At 42.5% G+C, this 10,217-nt stretch overlaps 1 protein-coding gene across 1 annotated transcript; it reads right to left on the bottom strand.

The window, feature by feature from the left end:
* Window positions 1–3,434: 3,434 nt before the first annotated feature.
* On the bottom strand, window positions 3,435–6,918 carry neurod6a (neuronal differentiation 6a; the record flags this gene model as incomplete). Its single annotated transcript, XM_083772264.1, has 4 exons — window positions 3,435–4,035; window positions 4,157–4,299; window positions 4,854–5,009; window positions 6,685–6,918. 4 exons carry the CDS (start codon window positions 6,916–6,918, stop codon window positions 3,435–3,437), a joined length of 1,134 nt encoding a protein of 377 aa, XP_083628390.1.
* Window positions 6,919–10,217: the final 3,299 nt, after the last annotated feature.

Raw genomic sequence — 10,217 nt, 5'->3', positions numbered from 1 at the left:
CCTTTATTTGCTGCGGATTGCATTCACACCTTCACCGAATTGTAATCAAGTGCGATTGGAAGCGAAGCGAAACCCCCGTTTTTGGTCGGAGTAGAATGCGGTTCTTTGATGCGCATTAGGATTCGATTGATGCTTCACACCTGCCAAACGAAGCACACTTTCCGACAATGTGCAGCAGGATTCGTTTTAATCGCAGTAAAGCTTCGATGGGGGGGGGGGGGGGGGGTCGCTAAATATCACCAGGTCCAGAGTGTGCCCATGTTTATGCGTAGGCCCAACGATGTGTTGGATAAACTCAAAGGAGTGCAATAACTCTAAGAAACCCATAGCCACAGCATCGATTTATGCATTGCATAAGCATTGGTTCATGTACCCTCGGGTAGTGTCATGATGCTGCAGTGTCAAGGTAGGTTTGTTTCCCTGCCCACATCCCTGGTTTTTCTACAGGCAGGTGTTCGGATGAATTTCAACCGGGTTTAGTGATATTGGGACCAGTGGGAAAAAAACCCATACACCTACAATGGGCTTTTTCTTTTACTGGGACATTCTCACATTCTGCACAGAAATGCAGGGTGGACCAAAGGAGGAGTTCCCAAAATATATATATTTATTTTTAATATAAATAATATAATGAATCCTCAACTCTCATTATAGATGTCAGGGCTACATGTTGTCATGTAACCTTATACCCAGGCTTTTAGTGGTCATGTAACCTCCCAGGCTTTTAGTTGTCAGGGGACTAAATTATTTTCGCTCCTATGCCACCAAAATGTGGAACGCCCTACCAACAGTCATTAAGACATGTAAATCCCTTGACTCCTTCAAAACCGCTCTCAAAGGGCACCTACGGATGGCTGCAATTCGAAACTGGCCTCTGTAAAATCTGAATCCCCCCACCCCCCCCCCCATTTTCCCTCACTGTATATTGTATCTTTTCCCTTTTTTGCTTCCCATATGATGAATTCCTGTTCTGTTCTTTAGCTACATAGAAATGTCTATTTGTATGTCTCTAAATGTTTGTATGTCTTTAAATGTTTTGATGAATTGAACAATGTGGACCCTGTTGTAAACAAGTGTAATGCTTAATTGGGTCGTCCACTCACAGTTGACAGTCTTTGTATTGAGTTTGTGCTTAAAATGTACTGTAAATTCTACAAACTGTTAATAAATATTTCAATCAATCAAAAGTCATGTAACCTTATACCCAGGCTTTTAGTTGTCATGTAGCCTATAGTCGGTTGTCATGTGGCCTATATAATGTGCCTCCCCTCTATAATGTGCGTTTGGGTGACAATGCGGAGACACATGGGGACACGTCTGCACTGGCAGTCTGTCACCATGCTGGCACACTGCCAGCTTTGCCCACAGGGGGAAGCTGGCGTGCACGCACGCATGCACACATGTGTGTACCAGCGTGATGGTAAACGATGCTAGCATGCAATGTCTCTCTCCCTGCCTCCCATGTCCTTCTGTCTGTCCCTTTTTACAGGCAACGCATCCACATGGTTTATAGGATTGTTCATATTTTTGATTAATTTAATTAATGTCTTAAACTTTGAGATAACAGCAAAGTAATTTTAAACAAGCCATAGACTTACGTTTTTTATTTGATGCGAAATGATGATAAAAGAAATGTGACCAATAAAATAAAATATGCTAGGAGTTGCGTCAGAACAAACCACAAATATGCCAAAAGCCACTATTCCAAACATACACGTTGCATTGTCCATCCATTTGTGAAGAAACGTTTCAAATTAAATTAAGGCAAATATGTATATTTTTGAACTACATAAATAATTGAATAATATTATAAATAATCTTCAAGACACAGGAGGAGGCGTGAGCCTACCGTTATGCTGCCGATACCTAGAACTAGCTAGGAATCATACCATTGAATGGGTCTTCATTTAGCATTGATAGGCCCCCATAATGCTGCTTGCAGCTATATTTAATTTTGTCTTCAGTGTGTGTATTTACACGGTTCTGTAGCCGATCTTCACGTTACCGTATCATCCCATAGCTATCCAGTAGGTCCCTACTGGCCTACCAGGAGGCCAGGATGCCTCGCTAATCATTAGACTTTCAGCCCTAACCTCCTATGATCCGATCACGTCACGCCAAACGTTTAGAAAGTCCGATTCTGACTGAAAATCATATTTTGAGAAAATATCGTCCCAACTGCCAATCAAAGTGAATACTGGCCAATCACAGCTCCTCTTGTCCGGAACTTGGACAGGTCACGTGACAGCATGCGTTAAGGCTGATAACAGCCTAACAGAGCCTCCTGGTTAGGCCAGTAGGGACCTATTGGACCATAGCTATGGGATGATAACGGTAACGTGAAGATTGGCTGTGTACACATACACAATGAAGACAAAATGAAATATAGCTGCAAGTAGCAATGTGGGGGCCAAGCAATGCTAAGTGCACTATGGAAAATGCAATGTGAAATATGGACAATAAGCCATAGAAACATACACTGAACTTGAGAGAAGAGCTAAGGGTCAGAGGTCTAAGTGGCAAAGTTGTTCCTCATGAAAAGACAAAGTTTCACAGCTGTTCAATTGATTGCTAAAGTGCCAAATGGTTGAAATACAAAATGGTGTCCAAGTATTGCTTTATATGCCCCCTAAACACTTCTGCAAAAATGTTGCATATAGTGGGCTAAAACCTGTGCTTTTGTCCCTTATTATTTGTGAATAAGGGATAAATTGTACTTTATATGCCAGCCAACCATTGAATATTACTTAATTTTATTTCAGTGGCTAAAGGTTCATCACAAAAGTGTCACAACACCGACTAAATTAAATAAATTGTGCTCTTACTCTTACTGTACTGTTATACACTATTTGCATGAGAATCTGTTCAATGTGTTTGTACAAATGAATTCCCTTTTTTTTTTACAAACATTTAATCTTTCATTATTAAATTCACTGTAGATATTTTACAATTTATAAACTCTGCAGTTCATACCATATTGGACGATATATAAAAAAAAGACAAAAGGAAAGAATGTGACTGTGAGGGTACAAAATGTAACCAAAAGGACCTGTAACAGCTACATTAATGACACTGCCGTAGTCATGAAATAAAGCATTATGTTAAACTTTAACATAATATGCTTTAAAATACACAGCGTTTAGGACTCCACAAGGCTTTAACAGTTAAAGCCTCGTGTGGAGTCCTAAACGCTGTGTATTTTATAAATACAGTAAATACATGAATACATTTGAACAAACTAAAGAATGAAAAAAACCAAAATACAATACATTTGTATGTACAGGCATTTCAAACTGTGTTTCGAATTAGCACACACAAAAAAGTCGGTGGCCTAATGCATTCCAAACTGAGGGTCCTTGAAATTAAAAACGTTGAAAAATCATTGCTCTATAATAGCCAGTTCTCTCTCTCTCTCTCTCTCTCTCATAGTTCTTTTAATCGTGAAAAGGTGTGTTTATGTCGTCGTTGAGGGGGTAAAACTGTCCCCGGAGGTGTACATCATAGGGGTGGATGTCCGCCGGGGCGGAGCCCCCTCTCGACATGGTGCCGTGCAGCGTGCCGACGGCACTTCTCCCGCCAGTCGATGCTGGCGCGGCGCAGTAGCGCAAGGCGGCGCCATAGTGGCAGCTGCCCTTCCCGTAATCCCGCACTCCCCCCTCCTCGTGTTTGAGGGAGAAAATCCCATTAAAATTCAGCGGGGGGCTGAGGGTGCCTGAGGGGGCTGCCACCGCAGCCCCGGCATCAAAAATCGGGGGGCTCGAGTTGGAGCGCTCGGGGGAAGTTGCAGTGCTCTCGTAAAAAGTGTCGTAGTAGGCACCGTAAGGCCGGAAGGGCTTGTCCGCGCCAGTGGCACTCTCCCCATCGCCGCTGTGGTGGTGGTGATGATGGTGATGGAGATGATGGTGGTGGTAAGGAGGGTACAGCGCGTCGAACGGCGACCTTCCTGCGAAAGCGTCCTGCTCTGCCATGATGAAATTGCGAGCGTTGAGCTGAAGGCAGCCGGCCACCAGGTTGGTGGTGGGCTGGGAGATCCCCCTGCAGATATAGGGATGGGTATACTGTTATGAATTTAACCATTCTGATTCTGTTTATTGATTCTGTCGAGTAAAGTACAGATCCTACAACATTGTTGAGTAAATGTACTTCGTTGTTTTACCTGCAGAGGGTCTGGACGAACGTCAACAGATCAGGTCTCTTCCCGGTGCTGAGGATCTCAGACAGGGCCCAGATGTAGTTTTTGGCCAGGCGCAGGGTCTCTATCTTGGACAGTTTCTGGGTCTTAGAATAGCAGGGCACCACCTAATGAAACGACGTACAGTATTTAATTTTCAAAATCCAATGGATCCAATGTAGTTATTTAGTCTCAAACTCTTAAATGTTAATGGCTTAAAGACCACCAAACGCGCAATCATGCATAATGATCTCCTCAATTTTCATTTTTGTTTTCATCGTACTGTAATTGTTTTGTCTTTTGTGTTCATGTTTATTAATTATTGTATTGTCTTGTATTGGTTACCAATTTGAACAACTCTGGCACTTACATCGATTTGAAAACTGAAATTAGTGTTCATTGTCCCCTAATATTGAAAAAAAGATTTCAACTCTGACATTTATTTCAGACATGCTCTAGTATGTGAAGAGTGCCTGTGCTATTAACACATTTTGCATTTAAAAAAAAGATAATCTGTTTTTCTCCTCTCCTGAGAAAAACGTCTTGCTGCCATGACTGTCTCTGTATCAAAAGAAATCGAAAAATTGTGTGATTCTAAATCTACTGTTTTAGAAGCCAGTTGTAGAATCGTCTCAATGGGTTAAAAACAATTACCGGTAATACATCAATACGTATAGCATACCTTGCGCAGGCTGTCCAGAGCATTGTTCAGGCCGTGCATGCGGTTGCGTTCGCGGGTGTTGGCCTCCATGCGTCGCACTTTGACGCGGTCCTGGCGGGCGCGGCTCATCTTCTTCCTTGGACCTCTCTGCCGCCGTGGAACGCCATTCTCATCCTGCTGTTTTGGCAGTGGTGGAAAACGTATTAGACTCCATGCAGTCACTGTTCATTTTAATCTGTCAACTAAAACGTATGAGAACAAATGTTCATCGACTACCTTTTTTCACCGACATGAACTAAATAAATAGAAACTAAGCTGGTATGATGACTAAGACAATATATTGATATATATAAAATGCTAGGGAGGGACTACCCGGACTAGTGAAGAAGAGATCCAGTAGAAGACAAAGGTAAGTTTTCTTGTTAATATCAATACGTTATACATATTTCCCGAGTTTCAAATGTCAAAAGTCAGACACCCGTTTCATTGTGCTGTTAACCATGATTTAAAACATCAGGATTAGGGGTGTAACGTAATCAACAATTACAACAACAACAAAAAGATAATAAATAAGTGTACCCTTTTTTACATTCAATTTTTTTGTCATGGTGACGTCCTGAGCTGTTCTTCTCCTGCCTTGTTTGAGTTCTGAGTTTGAGTTCCTGCACTTTGGTCCTATATAAGCTGAAAACCGTGACAGTAAGATCCAGCCATCATTGGACCCAGCAAAACTCCCAGCGCTGAACAGAGCCATTCTCTCCCTGCGCTCCCCAACTGACTCCCCACTGTCCAGTATCCTAACCAGTAATCCTTCTTGAGACTTGGAGAGGACCTCACCCTCCTGCTCCTGTCAAGTCCTGTGTTCCTGCCTGCGCTGACCTGGGAGGCCAGCCTGTGCAGGGCCCTACCTACCCTAATGACCAGCTTGTGACCTCTGCTCCGCGTTGAGTATGTCTTGATGATTGATCCACGCCAGAGCCCTGTGGCTAGCCATTATCCTGATGTCCCCTCCTCCCCCGACGAGGCGACGACCAGCTTGTGCCCTCTGCTCCACATTGAGCGTCTTGTTGATGTTGATGAACCGCGCCAGAGCCCTGGCTGAACGACGCCCTCCTCTCTCCCTTGATGACCAGCATGTGCCCTCTGCTCCGTGTTGACACGTCTCTGTGATGACTCGTCATTCTGAGTTGTCCTGTGGAACAGAGTGGCCTATAGAAGGACATCTGGGATCTGTCCCTTAGCGGGAGGTACTGTCATGGTCACGTCCTGAGCCCTCCGTTTGTCCATGGTTTTCCTCTGTCTCTCCCAAGTCCTGCTCCTCTGACTCTGATTGCCCTGAGTGCCATCACCTGTGGGGACTAGCTGAGCCAGGTTGGGTGATGAGCTCCAGTGACTATTTAGGGTGCGTTCGGATATACCGCACCGGAGTGCACTCGCCTATTAGTTGGCATTGCACAGTGCGCTCAGTGCACTATTTCCGAACGCGCCCTTAAACTCTGCCTTGTTCAGTCAGTGCTGAATTTTAAATTAGTGTCAGGTTTTATGTTCAGTGTATGTACTTCTGTTTTCCTATATGTCATTTACCAAGTAAAGTCAAGTTCATGTATCTTCTTGTTCTTCTCCTGCCTTTGTTTGAGTTCCTGCACTTATAGGTGCTAACACCTGCAAACCGTGACACTTTTAAATAGTGAAAATAACAGATCTGCTATGTATCTAAAATGTCTGGAAATGTTCCCCAAAATTAGTGATAGATTGTCAATTAAATGATTGGTTATCAATATATATATTTTTTTATAATCTTATTTTGACACTCCTATAGAACAAGTTAAATCAATATATATCTAGCTACTACCTGCTGGAGGCCCTGGAACCCCTCATCTTCATCCTCTTCCTCCTCCTCGTCACCTCGGTTGCTCTCAGACTCTAGCAACTGGTCCTCGACGGCCAGGAGGAGACCCGTCTTCACCTGGTGGTTGGTGTCGTGCTGCTGGTGGTGGTGGAGGTGGAGGAGGCGGGGCTTATTGGCCCTGCTGCACGTGTCTAGCTGAGGGAAGCTGCCACTCCTGATCGACGGGCTCTCTGGCATCTTGGGCAGCGACTCTTCAAACGGTAAAGTCAGCATTTGGTTCTTTGAGAAAGAGAGAGAGAGAGAGAGAGATTGTTTGCCTATATATCCAATCCAGGGACCACTAGAGTTTTTGGTGGCCCAAAACAAGACTTTGTTTGTGGACCCAAAGCACTCCGTGCCGCCCTCCACCAAATCACACACACATGCACTGCTCATGAAGATCACGCATGCACGCACGGCGCACGCACACATGCACTCACACACGCCCGCACGTGCAGGCACCCGCACGCACGCACACACACACACACACACACACACACACACACGACCAACAGCAAACCATATTATTAAAACAATCGTTGCATATTAACTCTATTAAAATAATTTGTGTTGAGCAATAATTCATAAAATGCTAACATAACGATGAAGTCAACAGGTGCACTGCAAAAGCAACAAAAACAATATTATGACAAATAAACATGGTTAACAATTTAGGCATACAACTAGGCATATACTGGCCCTATATAGTTATAATTTATTTTATTTTATTGCAGGTGCATGTCCTCGTGGGTAACGGTGTGTCTTCTGACACACGTGTACCGGTTTTGGACAAAATGTGTAGGAGTAATATTTTTTCTGCAAGTGTTCTGCATGTGGCATCCAGGGAGTGTACACGTGTGTACACTCCCTGTAAAACATAGTCTCTGCCACGCCTTTAGCCTGGTGGAGACAATTAAAAACCAATGACTTTTCCTGTACTGTAATTGCATTACCACCAGTTGGGGACAGTGAATTTACTTGAATACGGTACATTAAGTAAATGTTTTGAGTATTTGTTAAGTTTTTTACAAGCTGATAACTTTGACTTTGCTACATTTTAAGTAGGCTTAGAAATACTGTACTTTTGACTCCACTATAAATGACTAGGAATTACTCTTGTCTTGGGACCGGAACTAATGAAATATATGAATTGATTACGAATTAATCACTTGAGCTATTTCTACAGTAAAAACAACTGATATACACGCTCACAATGCATTGTGGCACTACACATTGTGAGCTTGTGGATCTGCTATTTCTATCACTATCACTATTTGTAAAACCTTTTGAAAAGGTCTGAAAATGTATAGCCTACTACGTAGTTTGTACTTTTGAACACTTGAGTATTTATTTTTCAGTATAGACGTTTGTCTAACTCAAATTGCCACATTGCACGTATCAGTTAGTTTCATATAATAGCCATTGACTTTCATATGGGCCATTTAATTGGCCTGGCCACCTCTGCAGGACATTTGATCTATTATTATTTAATATTAACGCACACAGCCAGCTTTCTCACATAGCAGGACTGCACGATTTTAAGTGGAATCTTTATTAAAAATACTTTTCGATAACTTGAGCCTAATCAAATTGGGTGGGTGTAAACATTATTGTTCAATTCAGTCACCTCACATTTTGTATCAAGGAGGGGGAAACCCCTTAATTTAAATAATGCTGTTTTTCATTTTAATTTCACTTTTTTTTTAAACCCAGGGACCACTGGAATATCGAAACCAATATAATTAAATAAACACACACACACACACACACACACACACACACACACACACACACACACACACACACACACACACACACACACAAAACATAGTTTAAAATATAGTATAAAAATAAAATACAAATAATATAATTCAGAGTGGATACAAATGGAATGGTTCCATTTGTACCCTCTCTGAGTTACATTGTCGTTAAAATGGCCCTTCGGTTTCTCACCTGTATTGATTGTTATTTCCCGTTACATCATCCTGCTTCCATCCAGCTTCCTACTTTAGGCAGGTATATATAGTATTTATGTAAGTATCCTCTTCTCCTCCACCTCCCTCCTTCCCTTCTTTCTTTCTTTCCTTCTCTCCTCTCTCTCCTAGACTCCTCCACTCCACCAGCCTGCAATAATTATCTTTCTCTCTCTCTCTCTCTCTCTAGCTCTCGCTCTCTCTCTCTCTCTCTCTCTCTCTCTCTTGATTTTGAGGACTGACAGCGTGCAATGCCAACCTCCTAGAAGCTGGTACCCATGCCATCTGCTAGCTTACGTCAACTAGCTACGGTTGGATCACGTGAGTTGATTTTTCCCACTTCTATCTATCCCCCGCCCCAGGGGACGTTTGAACACCCACCACCTGAACCCCTCTTTCTCCTTTTCTCACCCTTTCACTTTCTCTCCCCCTCATATGCTCTGTCTGTCTGTCTGTCTGTCTGTCTGTCTGTCTGTCTGTCTGTCTGTCTGTCTGTCTGTCTGTCTGTCTGTCTGTCTGTCTCCATCATCTGTTATGATATAACAGCACCAACAATAACCAAAGCCAAAATCTATACAAGGTCACGCATTTGCGATCCCAGGGCTGCTATTTTTGCTACCGTTACATATTTTCAAAGTGAAAGAGATTAAAGTGTGTGTGATTTATAAATATTGAACCAATGAAAGGTAGGCTACTAAAGAGCTTGTGACTGCTCCATTGGAACATTTTTGTTTTCTTTATACATTTTAGATATTAGATCATATTATTATCTCCATATAACCTTTTGTCTTCTTTTGTAAATGAATGCCCTATAGTTGATCACACTACAGCGTCACACAAAATCCAGAATCGTGAAAAGTAATAGTTTTGGAGGTTTCCACCCGACAGAGATGATGTGCATGTGCATTAAAAGCAGCTGTGATGTCAAACAAGAAAAATAAAATAAAATAAAAGAATAAAACTTGAAAGTAATATTTTGGTCACTTTCTTAAACCCGATATAATTAATTAGTTGACTGGGCCCCCTCGTGGGCTCTGTAATAGATCCTCTTGCATTTCGACATATTTTCCACTCGAGTATAGTGGCTCAGTACCGTGGTCTGCTCTTTTTTCCTTCTATACCAAACCTCTTCACCGAAAATAGCTGATTTACTTTATTTATGTGCATAAGATTACCTACGGGGTTAGGTTGGGGTCACAAGTCAATGGCAGCATTATTTTTGGGTAGCGGGCTGAAAAGCTTTGGAACCCATTATCTAGCCTATTCTGACCTGAGATCAGATTCATACGAGGTTTCCGCCGGACACACACTGGTCTGATGAACCCATTCTGACCTGAGATCAGATTAAAAAAATGTCAGTCGTTCTTCGATTTTTCAAAAAATAGCAGACCTACAAGCTCGTATCGCGCCACTCGGTGGCGCGATATGAGCTTGTAGATCTGTTATTTTTCAATAGCTAAAGCATAACATGATGCTGACACCAAAATGGGTGCCCGGTCAGAATGGGCTAGTCTACACCGGCGG

Source organism: Protomyctophum parallelum (assembly GCF_964188405.1).
Source record: "Protomyctophum parallelum genome assembly, chromosome: 8".
NCBI classification, from domain to species: Eukaryota; Metazoa; Chordata; class Actinopteri; order Myctophiformes; family Myctophidae; genus Protomyctophum; species Protomyctophum parallelum.
This window is presented reverse-complemented; position numbering and strand designations above follow the sequence as displayed.